Source organism: Seriola lalandi, unplaced genomic scaffold (genome assembly GCF_002814215.2).
Source record: "Seriola lalandi dorsalis isolate HSWRI2012SDOR001 ecotype SW California unplaced genomic scaffold, Sedor1 jcf7180002054549, whole genome shotgun sequence".
NCBI classification, from domain to species: Eukaryota; Metazoa; Chordata; class Actinopteri; order Carangiformes; family Carangidae; genus Seriola; species Seriola lalandi.
Genome location: NW_019525102.1, coordinates 739,968 through 761,804, shown reverse-complemented (window position 1 = coordinate 761,804; position 21,837 = coordinate 739,968). Strand labels below are relative to the sequence as shown.

General features: G+C 39.3%; 3 protein-coding genes across 3 annotated transcripts; 2 read left to right on the top strand and 1 right to left on the bottom strand.

Annotated features, from left to right (window-relative positions):
- The first annotated feature begins 2,820 nt into the window (after positions 1–2,820).
- lpcat4 (lysophosphatidylcholine acyltransferase 4) lies at positions 2,821–12,142 on the top strand. Its single transcript, XM_023415319.2, has 13 exons — positions 2,821–3,263; positions 4,606–4,969; positions 5,750–5,862; positions 6,577–6,637; positions 7,002–7,060; positions 8,132–8,166; positions 8,618–8,672; positions 8,961–9,043; positions 9,185–9,310; positions 9,440–9,596; positions 10,106–10,198; positions 10,523–10,658; positions 11,405–12,142. The coding sequence occupies exons 1-13, from the start codon at positions 3,174–3,176 to the stop codon at positions 11,587–11,589; spliced, it is 1,557 nt and encodes a 518-aa protein (XP_023271087.1). The 5' UTR covers positions 2,821–3,173; the 3' UTR covers positions 11,590–12,142.
- LOC147818629 (uncharacterized) lies at positions 12,136–17,865 on the bottom strand. Its single transcript, XM_087176387.1, has 9 exons — positions 17,598–17,865; positions 17,168–17,531; positions 16,969–17,066; positions 16,577–16,731; positions 16,178–16,321; positions 15,910–16,005; positions 15,551–15,625; positions 15,140–15,235; positions 12,136–14,949 (listed from the first exon to the last, which is right to left on the bottom strand). The coding sequence occupies exons 1-9, from the start codon at positions 17,821–17,823 to the stop codon at positions 12,136–12,138; spliced, it is 4,068 nt and encodes a 1,355-aa protein (XP_087032513.1). The 5' UTR covers positions 17,824–17,865.
- Positions 17,866–19,433: 1,568 nt separating this feature from the next.
- Positions 19,434–21,519, top strand: nop10 (NOP10 ribonucleoprotein homolog (yeast)). Its single transcript, XM_023415333.2, has 2 exons — positions 19,434–19,633; positions 21,106–21,519. Exons 1-2 carry the CDS (start codon positions 19,580–19,582, stop codon positions 21,244–21,246), a joined length of 195 nt encoding a protein of 64 aa, XP_023271101.1. The 5' UTR covers positions 19,434–19,579; the 3' UTR covers positions 21,247–21,519.
- Positions 21,520–21,837: the final 318 nt, after the last annotated feature.

Here is a 21,837-nt window from a genome sequence, read left to right as displayed (position 1 = left end):
AAAACATATTTCACAGTTGTGCTGCATAGATGAAATTAGGAAAATGTCGCACTTTAAACTCTAATAGTGATGATTCAAACATAATAAGCCACTATGGATCTATACAGTGTTTTGCAACGTTGACGGGGTTGTTGTTCGAATCATGACAAAACAATGAATTTTTTTGCTCAAGATCATGAGATATTTCACTCACAACAACTAAAAAACCAAGTTCGATATCTCAAGATAACAATACGATTCAATAATTCAAGTAACGTTGTGCAATACGACAGTATAAACCACGAGACATGGTTGACCATAGTGTGTAATGTTGCATATCAATGAGCTTAAGCTTAATCGGAATATTAGATTTACAGGAGTTTTATTATTGTAATTAGTGTTCAGTTTGAACTATTTTGGCACATTCTTTGCATTTACTTTGTTGATATAATGTGTTGTAATTTGAACCATTTACTGATATTATGAATAGTTTTGTCTTCTTATTAATTTGGTTGTGTTGTATTAAAATTATCTACATTTACAAATATGGTCCTTATTGTTAAAAAGGTTAATAACCCTAAAAATTACCAAAGGAGCACTGCATAACTGTAATGTGGACTAAAATAATCACTTTTATTAGATTTTCTTTTAAGTAATTGAAGGGGATTAAATAAATAGCAAGTACAGCTTGAGCTTCCATAGGAGCAATCCTACAATAACAAAATTCTGCCCCTGTTGCCTAAACAGGGTTTGTTTTGTTATTACTACCAACTAAAAATGTGGTAACTTGTACTGAGAGGTTGGCAGCTTATAAATGCTACGTAAACACAACATTATATAAAAATGCAACCAGAAATAAACTGCGGTTTTAAAAACAAATTGACAGAATTTCTTTGATGACGACTCTCCTCGTCCCTTTTTAACCCATTTCTTTTCATTCTCTCTCCTATTTCTACTTTTTTAATGTACTGATTTGTGGGTGTGTGTTTATTCCTCAGAGGGAGTTTGGTATCAGCAGCAACACCCTGCACACAGAACAATAGCAGTCAGGTAGGGCAGAGGCTAAACTTGAGTGGCAGGTAGTTGAGAGGTTTTACAGCCTTTCTTATATTCATGGGTGATTAGGTGTAAAATGAATTGGCCAACATGCCAAAACACAACAAAAGAAAACAGATGAGATCCACGTGCTTCATTCGTTAACTCATGGGAATGTTATTGTTCTGTAATCTGTCATTTTTTGCTCACAGTACTGTGGTATTTCTCCACTGCACTTCCCAGACATCTCCTGTTTAACCCATTGCTATCTCTGAACAGAATAATGCAATACATTTACAAACAAAGAACATATGCTTTAATATATCGTCAGAGAAATGCTTGCAGTCAGACAGTATCTTGATTTTTCAAGTATTTAAACCCAGACAAAGTAACAAACAAAGAAACATGCTGGAGCACTACATGAAACTTCTTGCAATTTTTCCTTTTTAGTACATGGTATTTAGCCCTCACACATCTCCTATCTTGTGTCAGTTCTCCAAAGAGTAATGCCCCTTAGAATATCAGAATGGTTGCATCATAATATTGCAAAGCAGTTTTGATGTACTACTTCCTTGTAGGTCACACCAGAAAGGCAAATATAAAATTTCTCATACATAAGCTGAGCCGGTGTTGTAAAGTTTTATGCCAGTTGATTAATAAAACAGACATTTGTATATATGAAAATGTTGCATCTTGTTGCTTCAAACATTTTTCACAGACTTTAAGAGAAGCCCACTGATGAGATCATATTTGGGCAGATTTTTCTATAGTTTTATTCACAATTGCTTGTGATTAAAGTGTTTGTGAATGTTTATTGCAAATACCATCCTCGCTCACTATACCACAACCTAAAGGGCTTCTAGCAAAGCATATTTTACCAGTATACTGGTACAGACAATTACAATCTGTATATGCTATAGATAGTATGTTTATCATTTGTTTTCATATACATAAACATAGTTCTTACATAAAAACATAGTCACTATTATGTAAAGGGGAGTCAGTAGCTTATGAAAGTACATTCACTTACTTATGTATACTTTAGATATACAATACATTTTTAATACATACAATATTTACAATATTTATATGCTTACATGGGCGACTTACTTTACTTCACATACAACAATTTGTTAATGATACTGTATGTTTGTATATTTGTTGTCCATTTGTTTTCATAGCAGTTGATAAGTAAAGTAAGTAGCACAATGATGTGTCCAAGTTCAGCTGTTTAAATTCTTCATTTGAGACAAAATGCTTGGCCGGTAAAGTTGTTAAGAAAGAAAGAAAGAAAGAAAGAAAGAAATAAAGAAAGAAAAGTCAAAGGCAAGTACTTTTAGTGAGGAGGAAAATAATGGATGAATAGAAACAATGGTAAATCAAGAATTTGTCAAAAAAAGTCACAATATAAAATAGGTTTTAAAAAAGTTACGTCATAGTCATGTCATGGCTACCTGACACATAACAGAACATGACTCAGTAACTCATATTGTTGCGTAATTACCTAAAATACTGACTCAATATCTCATAATCTTTACTTACTTTACTCTGTAGTATCAATATGAAGGTAATTTAACATGTTTTTTTTTTTTAAATCTTTTCTTTGGCAGTATCTGACTTCTACACCTACTTCGTCCCCCCCAAAATCGCCTCGCTTGACAACCCGACCCCGGTTTCGGGGGGGACCGGTCTGACAATAGGGTCTGACTCAACTGGCCGGACCGGTAGGCCGGGCTGTCAGAGGGTGAAGGGGCGGGACAGGTGAGGAGAGACTACAAGAGAGAAAGGATGGGCGTCTTCTCCTCAGCGTGGGTGTTTCACCATGTGGAGTGTGGACACTGTGGAAGTTTGTTTTTAGTTTGTTAATTGTTGTTCGTTATTTATCGCTGTTTTATGTCGCGTCGGAATAATCCTCAGTCGTTTCCGGTTTGTTTTAGCTAACGTTTTAAAAGTGGACTGCGCGAGACACTTCAACGGTTTTTTAAAAAAAGAAGTGCGGCGTTGTCATCCATCTAGAACAAGTTGTTCTGCTCAGTTTTTGGAAGTTTTGTGTTGTCAACCTAAAAGGGATTGTAGTTTTGTTTTTTTTTTTTTTTTGTTTTTGTTTTTTTTACGTTTTTTTTTAAGTCTAATTTGTCTATCAGCTTTGGCTTGTTGCCATGGAGGAGCACGACTGTCAATCAACAACACACGACTATCCACATCCATTTATCCACGGGGTGAAGCTGACCAGAGCGCAGAGGATCAGGGTAACGGTCAAACCGAAGTCTCCATATTTTACTTTTTTATTAATTTATTTATTTAAAATAATGGAGAGAAGCCACTAAGCTCTTAGTACTCTTCGAGGGCTTAACTTATCTCCCAACATATGCCACCTGAAACTAACGAGGCAGTAATTTGACTGGCAGGAGTCAAGTTTGTCCTTGATACAGATCCTTCACTTCTGAACAGTAACTGACTATGTGCTTGATTTTAATGCCAGCAGTCGGTTTGATAAGGGTGCTATGTAGAACTGCAACGGTTAGATAAGCCCATTAATCAATTAGTCCATCCACAGAAAACTAATCTGGTCCATTAATTTCTTAAGCAAAAATGCAAATTATTTACTGTTTCCAGCTTCTCTAATGTGAGAGTTTGGTGCCTCTCTCTCTCTTTTTATGTCTTCATAAACTGAATATATTTGGGTTTTGGATGGTTGATCTAAAACAAGACGCTGGAGGACTTCACCTTTTGGATGCTTTAAATTATATCAGGCATTTTGCCCTTATTTTCTGACATTTTATAGACAAAAAGATGAATCGAGAACATAATCAGCACATCAATCAAAAGAAAATATCTATTAGTTGTAGCCCTAGTTCTATATTTATATTGTTGTTGCTTTGGACTCTTGGTTGGACAAAATGAGACACTTCATTACATCTTCTTGGGATCTGAATTTGCATTTTAAACTGCTTTCTGATGTTATGTAGAACAAACCATAAAGCAATTGATCAGTTAAGTAATAAGCATATTAATTGATAATGCAAATATACATTAATTGTATCCCTAGTTGAAACTCTGCAGTGTTTTTAAAAATGAATCTAAACAAAAGTGTCCCATGCGAGAAGAGACTTTCAAAGTGCTTTCTGACTATGATGCCTAAGCAAAACAGACGGGTTATAAATGTTAAAGGTTATAAATAACATAGACATGGCATGACCGATGATAACCCATACCACAGTGTTGCATAACTCTTGACAGACATGTCAAGAGTGCTGGGTAACCCAACCCTATAATGATGTTAATTATAATATTTTTGCCACACGTGTTTACATCAAGATGCGGCAACTATATGCAAAATGAAGCCATCAAACGTTGTGTTCAACACAGTTACCTGTGTTCCACTGTTAAATATTACACCTGACAGAGGTCTTGACACATGCAAAGAAGAACATTTCATAACATTCAGAAGTCAGACTGATTCCCTGCACATCAGAATTCACCATAAATCCTAAATGCAGGGACGGGGGATTAGAAAGTGTAGTTTCATAATGGTGTGTGAGAGTTTCATTATCTGCCATGTCGGTGATTGTACTTTGTGTTTATCCTCAGGGCATTATCTTGGGCAGTATCCTCTTCCCTCTACGCATCACACTGGCGGCCCTTTTCTTCCTCATCATTTGGCCTCTTGCCCGGCTACGATTGGCCGGTCTGTCTGAGGAGGACCGCTCTCGGCCCGTCACTGGCTGGAGACACTGGCTCTTCCATCCCATCGTCTGGCTGCTGAGCCGAGCCGTCTTCTTCTCCCTGGGCTTTCTGTGGGTAAAGGTGAAAGGTCGCAGGGCAGATCTGAAGGAGGCGCCGGTGCTGGTTGTGGCGCCCCACAGCGGCTTTCTGGACATGCTGGTTCTGTGTCCATCCCAGCTGGCAACGGTGGTGTCGCGGTCGGAGAACGCCAGCCTGCCGGTCATAGGAGGTGAGGAGCTCTGATTCAGTTGCACCATTTTATCGAATTGCAGATGGATAATCTGATTTGCGCTTGACAGAAAATTAATTGGCAACAGTTTTAATTGGTTCATTGTTTATGTATCAAGCAGAAATGCAAATATTTATGCTGCTCTTCTTCTGCACCTGAACCTTTCTGAGGTTTGATGTAATCTTAATATTGACATAAAATGTTTGGGGGACATTTTTAGACATTCACAACAACATAAAACCAGTGAAAGTTTCGCAAACAGGCTGCATGAGCTGAAATATTGAAACTGTGCCGAGTTTCATCTTTCTGCCAATCACATTGGGCTGAAAGGCAAAAATTTTATTCACCCTGCCACAAACATAGTTGTGCTAACTCCAGTCAGGAAGGATTTGTTCCTTTGTTTATGTCACGTTTAACTGTGCAAGTGCCAGGATGACATAATCTTTTCACCAATATATTTTTGGTCCCTCTTTAAATTTTTTCCCTATTGTGCTTCACAGTGCAGTGTAGTCATAGATGGGGAATCTCACCCCAAGTTGTTCACCTACTAGGCAAGAAACCAAGATTAATATTTGGAATAGAGGAGTAAAGAGGACAGTAAAAGTATTCAAGGAAGTCCAAAGATAAACAAGTGACTCAGTGTTTTGGCTTCTAATCTGCTCTGTCTGCTCTGGTACTTCCTGTCTTGCTTTCTTGGCATTCTTGCTCTGGACTCCTTCCATGGTTCTGGTTTTAATTTTTTTCTTGTGTGACTATTTATTTATTTCAATTGCGTTTCAGCTTTGCTTGAGTTCAACCAGTCTGTGCTGGTAAGCAGGAAGGATCCAGAGTCAAGGAAAAAGGCAGTCACCCAGGTCACAGAGAGGCTGACCTCCAATGGCTACTGGCCTCAGGTAAGACCTTTTGTTTGGTCGCTCAAACAAATGCAGATTATCTTTTGTCAACACAAGTCTACAGGGCTTTAAGTAAAACGACAGAGATGATCTTTCTTCTTGGCTGTAGTCTTGTTTACATATCTGGCAAATACTACCAAATTATTCAATCCCACTTTTCAACAATTACAGTGGGGTAATGCCGGTAGTCACACAGTGCAAAGCTCATAGAAACTTAAGTTTTTAGTGAAAAATTAAGAAAATAGACTGTATATGTAACTGTCTAGTTTTTCACTGCCTGTGATGGTTTCGTAAATCTGTGGCTTTGGCACAAGCAAACAGCTGCTCAGTATTAGATAAAGTCTTTGGGACAGGAACATGACCTGCTAGATAGAAGAAAAGCGGAACAACACACTTTACACCCTCCAGGGAATCCATTTCTTAATGCATCCTTAATTACAGTTCAGAAATAGCTAAAGTTACTTCAGGCCAGTCCTTATGCACATTTTAGTAAGGAAGAACAGAAGGTGCAGTGTTAAGTCAAATTTGAAACCAGTCTGTCTGCACATAACCACAGAGGTCAGAATGGCCCAAAGATACATCGTCTGTGGAAAGATGTTTCTTTTTTCAGGCTGTAAATGTTGTCAAAAGGCTTGTAAATTCACCTGCTGGAAGTGCAAAGAGCGAAGGGTTGCCACCGCAACTCATAAGTCATATTTCTTAATTCTTTGCTAGATGCTGATGTTTCCAGAGGGAACCACGACTAACGGCCGTGCTCTTATCAAATTCAAGCCTGGTGAGTATTGGCAGTCTGAAATCGACACATGAAAACAAAAAAGAGATTGAAAAGAACTGAGGTTTTTATAGCCTGTTTACTGCCAGGTGCCTTTCTACATCCGTCCTTTGCTTGTGAATCAGTACGTATGAATGAATGAGTGTAAACAACATGAAGAGAAACCGATCCCATCTGGTTTTTCTTGATGTCTGACACGGACAACATACTACAGTTGTTTGTTGAGATTATGCAGGAATGAGTCGTGTGAGAGAGAAAAGGCGTAGCAGGTGATTGTTTTGCTACTGGATGGTTAACTCCTCTACTGCACCTTTTACTTCTGTCTAATTCCACTATGTCTCATTATTTCCATGTCACTCATCATCAGGTGCCTTCCTTGCCGGAGTCCCAGTCCAGCCTGTTCTGTTGCGTTACCCCAACAAGATGGTGAGTGAACTTATTAGGGGGTGGCAGGTTGATCTGCTGGTTTGAAACAACATTCGATAACCGAGAAACATGACAGGTTTGATTCCTTCAGCTGCCAGTTGTCCTGTGAAGGTTTATTAGAGATGATAAAATTGGGTCAACTCAACACTTTACTTCCAAGATGTTTGTGTCCAGGGAGACTGAGACTTTAAATTTAAGTTAATTCTTCCTCAGAGTCAGAAGACACTTAACTCAAATCTAGCTAGGTCTCTTTAAATGTGATTTTGCAAACGAACCTCTGCCCTGGGATTCAATATCCAGAAAAATATATTAAGCATATTCTGTATGTTTTGAGAACACATGAGTCGAGTCAAGTCAAATTCATTAATAGAACATATTTAAAAGAAAATTTAAAATGCAAGTAAAACAAAAAAAATAACTAACATATAAAATTTAAATCATTTTTGTTGTCATATAAATAATGAATGGGATTTAATTATTAAGAAAGGGAAGGAATTCCCAAGTAAAGCAAGGCACATTAAGGCTTCATTAACTTAAAAAACCCTTTCTTTAAGTGACATAATCTCAAAAGAAGGACCAGACTACAAGTTCACTTTGTGTTTGTAAACACAGTAATCAGATTTAATTAAGGCGTGCAGCACTGTACACAAAAAGCCCCATGTAAGAACAAGTTGTTAGAGATATATTTAAAACAAACATTAACAGCAGAAACTGTCATGCTGCATTGGTAACATAACTCTGCACACACAAGATGCTTTGTACTGTTTTGACAACTCTATCTCATTTTTATCTGTTATGTCTTCCTTGTCACTTCGTGACCAAGTATGAGTGTATACACTACACTCTTCTACATATTATCAGACAGTCGTTATGTTCCTGAACATGCAGTAACACTTGTCCAAGCCAGTGTTTTGTACACTGGTTCCTGTCAGGGTGTGTTATGAGGGGAATGTGTCTAGAATTACACATGCTATAAAAAAAGCCTGTCTGTTGCTAAGGATGGTTCTTTTTGTTTGTTCTAGTACCTTGTTGTAATGTGTCCTGTTTGATTAGTCCTTTTATGACCCTCAGGATACTGTACGCTGGACATACAAAGGAACAACCTGGTGAGTTCCTCCATTTTTTTTATCTCCATATCTGTCAGAGCAAGTTAATGTAAAGGGGTTCGGCTCATCGTTTGTCATTTCTGGCTGCATAGAAGTCGAAGTACAAGTACTGGATTTCTACATAGACAGGAAGTTGAGTAAACTTGGAACCTCAAGGACGCTGAACTTTTTAGACTTGAGCAGTGTTTTCAACAATTTTACTCCATTATCAGTGGATATCATAGTAACTAAACCTTTGCACATTTTATGAAGAACACTGCTTTTACATTTCCTGCTTGTCATAATATAAATTTAATCCACATTACCCACCCCAAACTTTGGCCAAATTCAGCGATTTGCTGTCAAGTAATCATTTTAATCAGGTAAGGAAAAGAACACATAAATTGAATTGGCTGCTGTTGATTTTATTTTTTTTCTACTTGAACTATAATATTGGCTCTTTGTCCATTAGGCTTGAGGCACTGTGGCACACAGCTTCACAGTTTTACACCAACATGACTGTTGAGGTAAGACTCCTTCACCTCACAAACACATACAGTAACAGGTGCAGCAAAGCACACCACTGATCACATTCATCAGTAATGTCGGGTGTGGTCGGACACGACATTTTCAAACAGGAGAAGGTATTTTTCAGCTTGATGTGAAGTTACTCTTTGAAAGTTTGAGTGTATGGAAAAATATAAATGCCTCTTTGTTTTGCTCAAACTTGCAACTTCACACTGTCCCGCCTTCCCCTGTTACCATGATTAAACGTGAGAGAGAACAATGGTTGCCTTATTTTTATTGTTCTACAGTTCCTGCCAGTTTACAACCCATCCCAGGAGGAGAAGAATGATCCCAACCTGTATGCAGACAATGTTCAGAAACTCATGGCCAAGTAAGTAGTGCAGAGGTGAATTTTCAGGCCTATGTCTCATTTCAAAGGAACTGATCTGTCCACAGTAACGGGACTGCAGGGTTAAAGGTGTGTGTGTCTGTGAATCAGCTTTTTATAATGCGTTTTTCTGCTGTGTTTCAGGGACCTTGGCATCCCAGCTACAGACTATGTGATGGAGGGTGGAGTTCCTGTTAGTAAACTGGGTGGTCTCTCTCTTCCACTGGAGTCCCCTGCCAGAAAAACGCTCTCACTGCTGCTGAAAAACGGGTGAGAGAGGACCCTCATTCATGTTCGGTCTCAGCCTGAATCCTTTTACTGAAAATGTTTTATGGCTTTAATAAAAAAGTCCAATTGCCTTTTTTATTATAATTTTCCTCCCTTTCTTCTCTCTCTCAGCTTGGAGGCGTCTGAAGTGGAAGCAGCACTGGACCGGATGATTGACAGGTGTCAGTCTGGAGCTCAGGGGTCAAAGGCCAGTGCAGAGGAGCTTGCCTCTGTTCTCGGACTGACAGATAGAGAGACAGCAGTCACTGTCTGTGACCTCTACTCCAAGGTAGAGGCAGTTTTCTTTTGTGTGTGTGTGTATGAGTGTGTGTCTAACAAGATTAACTGCTTGCGCAACATCCAAGAGGGCATTTTTCACTGGTGTCGTTTCCACCTGTGTATTTATAGGTAACAGGTGCAGCAGAGAACTAAATGTCCTCTGTTTTATGGCTTTAATACAGCTGCTGTGAGAGTTCACACTGTGAGATGTTAGCAGTAAATATATGAGGCAGATGTTTGTTTTTCACCAGAGGTTTTGACAACTATGGTCAAATCTGGTGAATTTAACATTTAAAATATTGAGTACTGTTTCTAGAGCTTTACCCCTTGATTGATCCATTCGTTTTTGGGTAATTTATTGATTACTAAATAGCTTTGTGACATTTGTGCTAAAGGTACATTTCAGTTTCTGTGCTGTGCTCCAGAAACAGATGGGGGGGGGAGAGACACAAAATAAAAATATTAAATAAAACCTCACCAAAAATATGTTGTTTTTTTTGTTTGTTTGTTTTTTTTCAGGATGAAACTGTGGACTTCAGACAGTTTTATTTGAGTGTTGCTGCGCTCTCAGGATTTGTCAGCATCAAAACACTACTTCACACAGCTTTCAGTGTAAGTACTGTGTCTGAATGTAATCTCTTGCATTTTCTCAGACTCTGTACGACTTGAGCAGGAAACACTTTAAGAATTTTGTGTTGAAATCTTTCTTTTTTTTTTTCTTCTTTTTTTTTTATGCCTCCATGCATAAAATGGATTAGATGGTTGACTATAAATAGTATAAAATGTTGATGACTGGAGAGAATACCCTCACAGGGAGTTTGTCAAAATGCAAAGCATCTAATGTGTTGCATTAGTTTGTCATTGACCTCTCTGACCTGCTAAGTCGTGAATTTTATTTATGTATTTATTTATTTTGTGAATGTATGTGTTTTACAGCTGTTTGACCGGGAAGGCAGAGGCAGTCTAAGTGCAGAGGACCTGTCAGACCTCATGGGGGCGCTGCTGGGCCTTCCTCAGCACAGCACCACTGAACTGTACCTGGAGGCCTCCAAACAAGGCCAGCTCACTGAAGGTCAGTGACTCTGAATAATTACCTAATTATCTAACTTTATTGTTCACTATCAAGTGAACTAAAAATTACTGTTTGTTATAGTAGTGAATGAAGGGGTGATTTTTGATTTTTTGATTTTGTGATTCTGTAGAGCATGGTATACAGGACGTTATGTCGTCATGCTTGTGTGTGTCTGTAAACACATTCTTGTGAACCTTGATAGTAATGAAGTATACCACTTGATAGTACTTGAAGCGTGTGATCTGATAAGATTTTGGTATGACTTGCTGCATAAATTTGCATATTAATGAGGGAACTTTGATTCCTCAGAAATTGCTGTTACTCCTTTAACACTTTATGCTGACAATTAAGTTTATAGCAGGTATTTAGCATACAAAGACAAACATTGACAAGACAAGACAAAGATCGATAGAAACCTGTGTAAGGTTTTGTTTGTTCTTTGTTGTTTTGATTGCTCTTCTTCATTATTGGCAGTTTAGGTTGTCTGTTCATTTTTAATTTTCCTCCCTGCTGTGAGACGTTATTACTTTATGTAAACTAGAAGCCCAGTGTGTTACAGCTTACACAGTGTGAAATGTTTTGACATGGGGTAATAATAATAGAAGGATAATTAATGTCAAACTTGAGGCAATTTACTTTTAAGCAAAAAGGCAAGTGACACCTGACTGAACATTTGTGTTTCATCAGGTGATATTTAAGGGTCAAAACACTTTAAAATCCTCATTACATCTGCTTTGTTTCCTCAGAAAATCTGCTCCAAGTGCTGACGACCCACCCGACCTATCAGAGAGTAGTGAATGAATACCTGCAGCCAGAGGAGGCGGGCTCTCACCTGTCATTCACTTCGCTGGCCAATTGGAAGGCTGTGAACAACAACGGAAACGTGCACAACAGTAACGGATCCCTCCACTACAACAAGAAGTTTGAATGAGGATTTTTCAGAATATTAAATGAGAGTCAGATTCCTCTTTCTGCAGGATGTTGAGTTTTTCTGTGCTTATCATCGTCAAGTCAGGCAGTTGTGAAGATATGAGACAGTTTGAACAAGAATAATCATCGACAAAGTATTGTATTTTTAAGGTTTCGTGTCGCACAGTATGTGTGTGGATGTATGGATGCATTTTTTTTAAATCCTCATGTCAATCTTGCAATTATTGGACAGCCAAAGAAAGTGTGCGTGTGCGTGTGTGTGTGTTTGAGGCCAGGAACTTGGAAGGTGTGTGCATGTTTAACTGTATGCCTTTTTAATTACCATGAAGAAAGGACTCGGTCACTTTTGTCATTTGAAGCCATAAAATGTCTTATTTATAAAATTTCCTCCTGTGTATATAAAACATTTTTTTTCTTTTTTAAAGGGACAATGGAATGTGCAAAAAAAAAAACTATACACTCAAAGTTTATTCTGTAAATTAATTATTTCTTACATTTTTGTATGAATATAGTTTTTTGTTAACAATTAATTAAACTGTGAATTGTTTTAAGTAGGTTTTGGTGTTTGGGTTGTCCGTCTTTTTCCCACCTCTTTCTGTTTTTCCTTTTCCCGCCTTTTCTTTCCCATCACCTTTGGTTTGTGCAAGATAAAGTCTGTATATTTTGTAGGTAACTTGGAGAGCCGCCTTTGTTTCTTAGAAGGAAAGCGTGGGACCTGGATTCGCCTGAGCATCATTCTGGTTTTCGTTGCACTCCTCTCATCTCTTGAAGGCGTCTTGCCTGCAGTTTCTTCACCTTCAGAAGTTTCTTGTCCAGTCGAACATGATGGATTTGAAATCAGTTTGTCCACGGCCTTTGTTTTACTTCTTGTCCTTGGTGTACAGACGCCAAATGTTTCATCCTTGCCGCTGGACCCCTCATCGCCTTTCTCAATCCATGTTTGCCTCTGCTTCTCGGCTCTCCTAGAGTCAACCTCCATCTTGATCTTCCACCTTGCTCTTTTCATCGGACTCTTGATGATTTCTGTCTCAATCCCCACATTTTCTGTCTCATTTACCTTCGTCTCTTCAGAAGCCTCATGTTCCTGCCGATATCTTTTCATCGGACTCAGCGGTAGGCTTGGGTGTTTTGCCTCTTCTCCATTTGCCCTTTCCCCCTCACCTTTCACATCTTCTGTCTGGTCTGGACTTGGTTTGCGACTAGACACCTTTGGCTTTGGTGACGTTGAGCTGTAAAAATCACAAGTCTTCGTTTGCATGACCTCACTGTGTCTACAAGCTCCGTCTTCACTTAGTGCTACTGTTTTGCCTTGTTGCTGGTTCAGTTGAATCGACTCTGGATCTAGACTGGGGGATAATTTGGGATTTTTCACAGAGGGCGACTCCAGGCTTGAGAGAGGATGCTTATGCTCATCTCTGTCATTCAGTGGTGCTTCCCCTGGGGCTTCCTGGCCGCCTTGATCGATCATTATCATGTCTGTTGGAGGAGCTGTCTGAACTCCCGGGCTCCGCTGGGATGATGCTGTAGGTGGAGAGACGGTACTGAAGTTTGCAGAGTCCTCGTTGACCTTGCCCACCTTTATTTGCAAATCTTTATTTGTATCGTTCGCTGTCTCGCTACTCTCCTCTTCATCTTTCCTGCTTCTGCTTGTTTTAACCGGACTTGAAACAGACTCATTTGCAAACTCCTTTACATTCACTTCTGCTCTGTCCTGCATTTCTCTCTCGGGTGAGGCCTCTATCTCACTTGTTTCCATCTGTGAGTGTTGGCTTTTCCTTCCATCTCCAGAAGCAGAAGGAGGAATCAGCTGCGCTTTTTCCTCTTTCCCAAAACCAGATATTTGAATCCCTTCCTGTTTTCTTTTTATACTCTCCTCATCCTTTTCACTTTTCTCTTGTGGTGTTGTGGTTGAAAGAGTGTTTTCTACCTTTGTTTCGCTGCAGGAAGCAGAGGCAGGAGAGCAGTGCGAGGGCAGTGACTTCAATTCGAGTCTCTGTATCTCCACTCTGAGCTTTTGATGCTGTTCTTTTTTTCCCATCTCGGAAAATTGCTCGACTGTGTGTGTTATTTTTGTTCCTTGGCTCTGCTCTTCAAAATTACTCTCCTCTTTTTTACATAATTGTCTTCCTCCCGAGGACCGTCTGCTCTGTTTTTCATAAATTATCCCGTCTTTCTTAATGCTCCTTTCACTTGGTTTCCTCTCGTCTGCTCTCTCTGTTTTGAATCCACCACTAAGTCCTGCTTTCTCTTTTTCATTTTGACCTGACAGCCTCTGACTGCGTCTGACTTTGACGAGTTCGGTGTCATTCTCTTTATTCTCTTCCTTCTGTTCAAAACTCATTTTAGCCATCCCTTCTTCTCTTGCTTTTCTTGCTGTTTTCTTTGGCGTCTCTGATGTTCTAGCACCTTTTTCCAAAATGTTCTCACATTTTTTCTCAGTGACATGTCGCTCTCTTGTTCTGAATTCAGAGAAAATGCGAGGTGACGCTAATTCTTGAGAAATTGGCAGTCCTTCTGGTGACTCTAATATCTGTTCTTCAGGCACTGAGCCTGATGAACTGCCATCAACTTGAGCATCAGAGGAGTCTGGATGGGAATCTGCCACAGCGGACGAACTGGCTGGCGCCGGGATTGCACTGTTAAGGTCATCTTTGGGTGACATATCTTTTAGGCACGAGGACTCTGGGTTTATGTTTCTGGGACTATGTTGGTCCTCAGACTCCCTTATCTGGGCAGGAGGAAGTGCTTTCCAAGCCACGACCCTTAGAGCTTGAGGGCCAGCTGACTGTGGTGGGCTGTCAGTCAACAAATCAGCACTGAAATGAGGTGCAGGAGGGTCTTCAGTTGACCCTGCAACACTGGAACTTGAGGGGGACTCGGAGGCAGTGAGTTCCCAAGGTAGATGTCCACTCTTGGTCTTCTGGGACAACTGAGCTGACTGGGTGTTTGCAAAGTTTGAGAGGGACATTGCGGCGTCTTCTGACACGATTGGACCACTGTCATCTGCAAGAAATAAAGCTGCCAATACATCGTGGTCTGCTGTCTCCAAATCAAAAGTAAGAATGTCTGGGGCAGAGTGTGGAGACGAAGTGAAAGTATTCTCCATGAAAAGGGAGCCATCGTGACAAAGACTAGACAAGGCATCAACAGGACTGAAGTGTTCTGGCGTGCCTTCAGTTGGCAGTCGTCTTTCCTTTGATCCTGTATCCAGAGGCGCAGTTTGCCAATCGTGGTTTGGATTGGTGTCAGAGTTTCCCGGAGGATCCAATATAGGTGTCTGAGATGTTTCATCAGGTACAGGATCACTGATGGAGTCAGCAGACAGTAGATGTGATTGTTCCTGCACCGTCATCTCCAACGCCTGTAAACCAAGAGGAAAAACAGGAAGAAGAAAAACTTACTAAGGTAATTAACATTTTTCTTGTGGCATTTTCCCAGATGCAAACAGATATACAGTATCTCATCTTTTCATACACAACCCAGCGTTTGACTTTTCTCATAGAATTATGACTTAATATTTGTCGTCATAAAGCAAAAAAGTATCATGTTACCCATTGCTTTAATTCGTTCAGTGGAAAAAGGTCAATGGATTCTGGATCTGGAGACACGGGGGGATCCAGATGCTCTGCATTCAGTCTCGATCCCAGCTGAGAAGAAGATATGAAAGAAGAAGAATTAAAGGGCCCTGTAGAGATTTAGTTTTGCGCTTTCAAAATCTGATTTAATTTGTGAAAATCGAAGCAGTAGAGGCCAACAACCCTGCATCTTACATTTGCCACAATTCAGCTAAACAGCATCTTTCTTTAGACCCGACCTGCCTGATAAACGCCCAAATCTTTGAGGCTCCACAGGCCCAGGTTAAAACATGTCTTATCATCCAGCAGCAAGACAGTAAAATAAATATATACATCTAACCCCTCACTCTGTGCATAATAACTACAGTAATGATATAAGAGACGCACCAGAGATGACCCGTCAGTTATAGGATCGCTGCTGGAGTTGGCAGAAGGTTGATGTGACTGCTCCGGCAGCGTCGCCTGCAAAGTCAGAAAGAAGAAACAAAAAGAAAGTAAGTAATTAAATTAAAAAAAAAAATAATTTTATAAACATGCAGTATATGTCACATCTTTATTTTTACAGAAAGGTCAAACTGCAGGGTTCAGAGACCCTCGGTTACTGGCTCACAGCGGCATAGTACTGTTGATGTTAATGGTCAAAATGGCACTAATACTGAAACTGGCTTGTTCTTCTAATCCTAGATCGACCTGCCGCATCATGAGGCAACAATACACATCTGTTACTGAACTTATTCTCATGTTACCTCTTGCTCTTGTGTTTCCAGTGCGATAAAGTCGAGGATATCCGGGTCTGAAGAGAGGAGGGACTCCAGGAACTCTGTATCCAGTGTCGACTCCACCTGACAGAAAGAGGTGAGCACACAGGGACACACAAGATATATTCTTAAACCTTTGCGGCAAACAAGATAATAATATTGTCAAAATTAAAAAAGAAATTATAGGAGAATTTAATTTAAAAGTCACTACTTATGCACTTAAGTTCCTCCCATTTTATACTAATGCTTGACGTACTTTTCTGACAAAGTCCTCATCACTGCACAGTTCATCCAGATACTTCAGAAAGATGCTGTTTTCTGTCTCTAGTTTCTCCTTCTCTCCGTCCTCGTCCTCGTCGTCCTCATCCTCACTCTCTTTGACCTCCACGTTTTCATGGATCTGAGGATAGTCAGAAACAGCAGAAAATTGGGATTTTTTTTTTTTTTTCATAATGAAATATTGGCTGTTTTGAACAAACTTTTAGATTTTAAGGATTTTTTTAAAGGTATTTTTGGGTGTTTTTCTTACCAAATATGAATGTTTTATTAACTCCTTAAACAGATATTCTTTTAGACATAATAAATCCATTCTCCTGCATCCTGCATATTAATATACATTTTTCTAGATTTTATATTATAACCCAAAGTTGTTGACCTTATCGGGACAGAGGGAGTCCATAATCGTCATGTATTCCTCAAAGGCGCGTTCTGCCAGCGATTCTTCATCCAAAGAGAGAAGAGATCCAGGAGAAACCGCAGACTCCGTGGATTGTAGTTCATCATCAGATGTGTCATTTCTCTGCTGTTTTTCTGTGATGATAAAAGAAGTAAAAAAGGGAGAAAACGGGGTAAAACATCAGTTTGACTTTTAACCATTTTCATTTCTTCTTAGCATCCCCTAAGCTCTCTGCGTCCTGCAGGAAGGATTCATCCTCCAGGCATCATGAATGTTAGTGAAAAATTTCACAACAATGCATCCAATAGTTGCTGAGATAATTCAGGGGAAAGGTAATGTCGATTTTTAGATATAAAGACTTGACCTCTGACCTTCTGACTTGGCCTTCTCTTTACTCTGCTCTTTTCCTGCAAACTTTGGCGTCACATTTAACTGCTCACCAACTGGCTCAACTGCCTTCCTTGACAACCTGGGGTCAGACATGTGATATTAGATACAGTACTAAAGTCAGGATTTAATTATGGACCAGTCGATACAATAATATAATGCTGTCTGCTGTGTGTTCCTTACAGGTCAGGCTCGCAGGGCTGCTGGATAGGTTGAGACTCTGGACACACACACCAAACGGGGCGAGCCTCAGGCAGGAGGAACCAGGACTGAGGGGGGGAAAATGGGCTGTATGGGAACAACACACAGGGGCTAAAATCACACCTGGCGTTGGGTGTGGTATTCATCCAGCAGGCCTCTTGACCAAACCAGGGGGTCATTCTGAGCTCTGGTACAAGTGGTGTCACGTCAGGCCGGACGCCCGGTGATAAAGCCTGGAGGTTGGATAGAGGGGGACAAATACTGGGCAGGAAAGTTAAGTTAAAGGGATTCTCATGGGCTTGTATCTGGGGGTGGATGGGGCCCATCATCAGGCTTGGCAGGGAATGTTGTAGAGTTTGCTGGTTTGGATTTTCTTCCTTTTTCGTCCAAGATGGCGTGTCTCTGTTCTGCTCAGAATGAGCAAACCTCCTTTCTCCCGCAGTGGAAGCTCTCAGGGATGCCACCTCATCCATCCTCGCCCGATGAGGCTCCGATGAACAAAGCTGCCCAACGCTGCTATCTGACAATTCATGGATGTGTAGCTCTTCTTGTGAGGCAGATCTGTCGGTAGGAAACAGGCGATGATCTTCTCTGTCAGACAGGATGATCTCAGGTGGATAAATCGGCACTGGATCCATTCTTTATCTCTGTCGCTGTGTAACTGTCAAAGGGAAGTGAGAACAATGTGGAATATCAGGGTAGTGAACATCAGCAGTTTGTAATTTGGCCGTTCTCGTTGTTTATTATTGGGATTGTTTAGTGTGTAGTTCCAAGTAATAGAATAAAGTGCAAACAGAAAACAATAAAAAACGATGCAAAAAACTAAATTATTTTATCATCATTACTATTATTTATGTTCACTTAAATGTTTGTTTTTCACTTTTAAGTTTTTGTGTTTGAGGACCCCTTTGCCTCTCAAGACATTTATCATCCGATTAAATTTGTGCCTGGATGTGTTGGTTCATATGTGGAAGATAATAAAGTGATATATAACATTGTAAATTTGAGAAGCTCAGTAGCTGTTATGATTTCATCTGTGGACGAGAGTTTGCATTGGAACAGATCCATCTACATGGTAACTATATGCAAACTGCCTCCATCTGCTGGTAAACTGTGTGATACTGTTACAAGCTCAAGAAAAAGCTAGTAAGGAGACTTTGAGTTGTTATTGTATTGATCAAAAATGTACCTTCACTCATTAAGCATTATGTGATGACTTAAATTTATAATACATAAACAACATATATTACTTTGTTAATATTAGAGCCTGGAACAAATGGGTCCATGTTTTTCCTTAAATAAGCAGTAATTACCATGTTTCTTCTCTGAAGCATCTTTTTTAAATTAATGATTAAATGAACTGCTTCTATTAAATGTATCATTTTAAGGAGCATTTCCACATGACAAATGATTAAAACACAGGAGACTCATCCTTTGTGAAAAGTGAGAAGTTGAACCTTGTTTGCTCAAGATAACTGACTTAACGTACAAAACTCTTGTAGGATGCAGGTTTAATTATCAGAGAGAACAGTGTCAGTGGAAAATAACACACATTGTGGATCGCTCAAATATTTCTCATCAGGCTTACCTTTCTCGTGGGAGATGATTAGTCTTCAACCAATGCTGTAAAAATGTGTTCATCAGTTTGTCTCTGCTCATGTTTTAAAAATAAACTTGATTCAGGTCGACTTTTGTTTACTTCTGACTAAAGGTTCTGTGCATGAAAACATTCCAGACTCCATAAAGTCTCATAAATTAAAAAACTTTGCCAGAGTAAGTCAGAAATCTGAAACAGTTGTGTTGCAAAAAATTTTCTAGAAAGAAGAAAGAAAAAATTCAATTTATTAAAATGAAAGTTGTAGACAAAGTGAATTTATATTTTGTTGAATACATTTCAAAAGCCACTCTTTTCCAAAGTGGGAGACATAAAAAAATACGTTTCCTTGAATTTTATCTATATTGATATTCATACATGTAAAGCTTCATATACTTTCCATCTAACAAGTGAGCATTAGCTATCTGCGGATGAAGCCCATTACAAGTGGCTGAAAGCTCCAGAAGAAATCTAGAAAGAGAACTTTGAGGTAAGAGCTTCTTTTTCAAGGTTAAAAATCAACCTTGAAACTCAGAAGCATTTTCGTGTCTCTCTGCTAGTACTTTGAAATTACCTTTAGGGACTTTGGGCAAGTGTTTAGGAAGATATTAGGAGACTCCATTTCCCAGAATGCCGAGCGCTTTGAATTCAGGACCGGATATCCGCTCTGCCATCCGGGCGACGAGAAACTTTGCTGCACGTGGAAACTGAAGGAGAAAATTTGTTTTCTTTTCGATACAAGTCAGCTAATATCATTATTTTTTTCATTTTTGTGGATCTACAAGACAAGTGCTGCCGCGATGTTTCTGCAATATTACGTGGACGAGAAGGGAGACAGAGTCTACACTCTGAAGGTAACGTTATGTTTACATCCCCAACATGTGACTTTACTCTCCATTAATGTATTTTTGCTCCTAGTTTCACTCTAGCTCGTCGATATAGAGGCTTATTTGAGCTCGTTGGACATTATCAATCTCTGGAAACGCTGGTATATAATTGTTATTACGTTAACGTAAAGATGATTTCAATCCTGTAATTCGACTGTTAAACTTAACATGGGGCAAACAAAGCTCATTGAAATAAAAGACATACGTAAACATAAAGCAACATCAGCGAGTGAAGTCTTATCACAGGAAACATGCAGCTGGAAGTTAGCACTGATTGGAATAATCAGATAGCTGGAGCTGCAGACAACAGTTCTTTTGATCATATATAGGCTAATCAATCAATCAATCAATCAATCAATCAATCAATCAATTTGTGACATAATTTATTCCACCAGATATCCACGACATTAAATACTCTCCACAGGCTACCAGAATCCAAGTTGTTGTGTTCTCATACTTCTTGCAAGCAAAAAATAAACAAAGTATTCAAAACATGTAAATGTATATTCCTTTATTTCTCATTCTCTCCTGGTTTATGTTTAACATCCAGTTTATCTAAAAGCTGCAACTATGAGTTGATTTATTAATTAGTTGGTTGACATAATTAATCAGTACCTATCTTTATAATCATTTACTTGCTTTAGTCATTGCCGCAATGGTATGAGCTGTGGAGTGTTTGATGCTTTTCTCGTACATGACAGTGAACTGAATACCTCTGGGTTCTGGACTGTTCAGACAAAACAAGGCATTTAAAGACTTCATCTTGGTCTGTGGGAAATTACAACAGGCATTTTTAACTATTGACTGACATTTGATATTTTGTAGACAAAACAATACATCGATTAGTTGAAAATATAATCTGCAGATTAATCAGTAATAAGAATTGTTATTTGCATACCTAGTTTTATATGCTTTTCACAGTCATAAGTTTTCAGCTGCAACGTTCACTTTTTTCCACAACGTCTAATCGTCAAGACTGAAAGGTTCATAACTTTCAATAATACAGATCTCTGTTACCTGATTTAACATTACAAAGCACACAATACATCTGAGGAGTTGTGAGGTTATCAACAGGACAGGAAAGGAAAGAAAGATATGTATTATATGTTTTACATACAATAACATTTATTTATTTTCCTCTTGACTTTTTTCTTGGGAATCCTGGATGGTTTTGCCTTTTCTGCCCTAAAACAATGATTCAAAGGAGACTAGGGAGGCAAAGTCATGTCTTGGTTAGAGCTCATAGATCGATGTGACCTATGATGATGTAGTGCAAGGAGACTTCACTTATTTTAAGGTTGGGGACCACTGTAGTAAATGATTAAACAGGCAATAGTGTTAAACAAGCAATGTATGAACTATCAATAAAAAGTCTTTTATTCATCACTCCCAGTGCTGAAATCAACTGAGCTTTCTCTTTCCTTCTTTGTCACCAACAGAAGATATGTCCTGACGGGCAGCCCACCAGCTCGGCCCATCCAGCCCGCTTCTCCCCAGACGACAAGTTCTCCCGACATCGGGTGATGTTGAAGAAACGCTTCGGCATTCTGCTCACCCAACAGCCCAGACCTGTTCTGTGAGAGAGAGACAGAGAGAGAGAGAGGGCAGAGGTGAAAGCGGAAGAAGGGAGAGGTCGATCAATGGAGACCAAGAATTGGAGGGGTGAAGGCGAAGATAGGACTGCAAAGCAAAGAGCAGGAAAGCTCCAGGCCCAAATCGAAGGGACTGTTATTGCATTGGATATCAGCTGTCATTGATTATTTTTTTATGTGCTGTAATTTGTTGACATTCAGTTTAGGTTATTGTTATGATTTTGTTTTCATGCTGAATAAATGTTCAGTTCATAAACTCTATTCTTTTGTCTGAGTGTATATAAAATCCAGAGTAGGTGACAAATTAAAGAATAAAACCTGACTAAAATCAGTGGGGGAAACATAAGAAATCAAATGCTTCCATATAGAGCATGAAGGCAACCAAGGGGTCACGGCCTGCTAAAGAATCACAACTGGTGAAATGAATAATGGGGTAGGAGAAAAAGAAAAGTTCTAAACAAACTTGTATCTATTTATTTATTTTGACTTTCACCTTTTGGGAACTTGAACAGTTATTGGACCGGTGGAAATGCTAGCAACTCTGAAATTTGACCAAGTAGCACACTAGTTTTTGTAAGA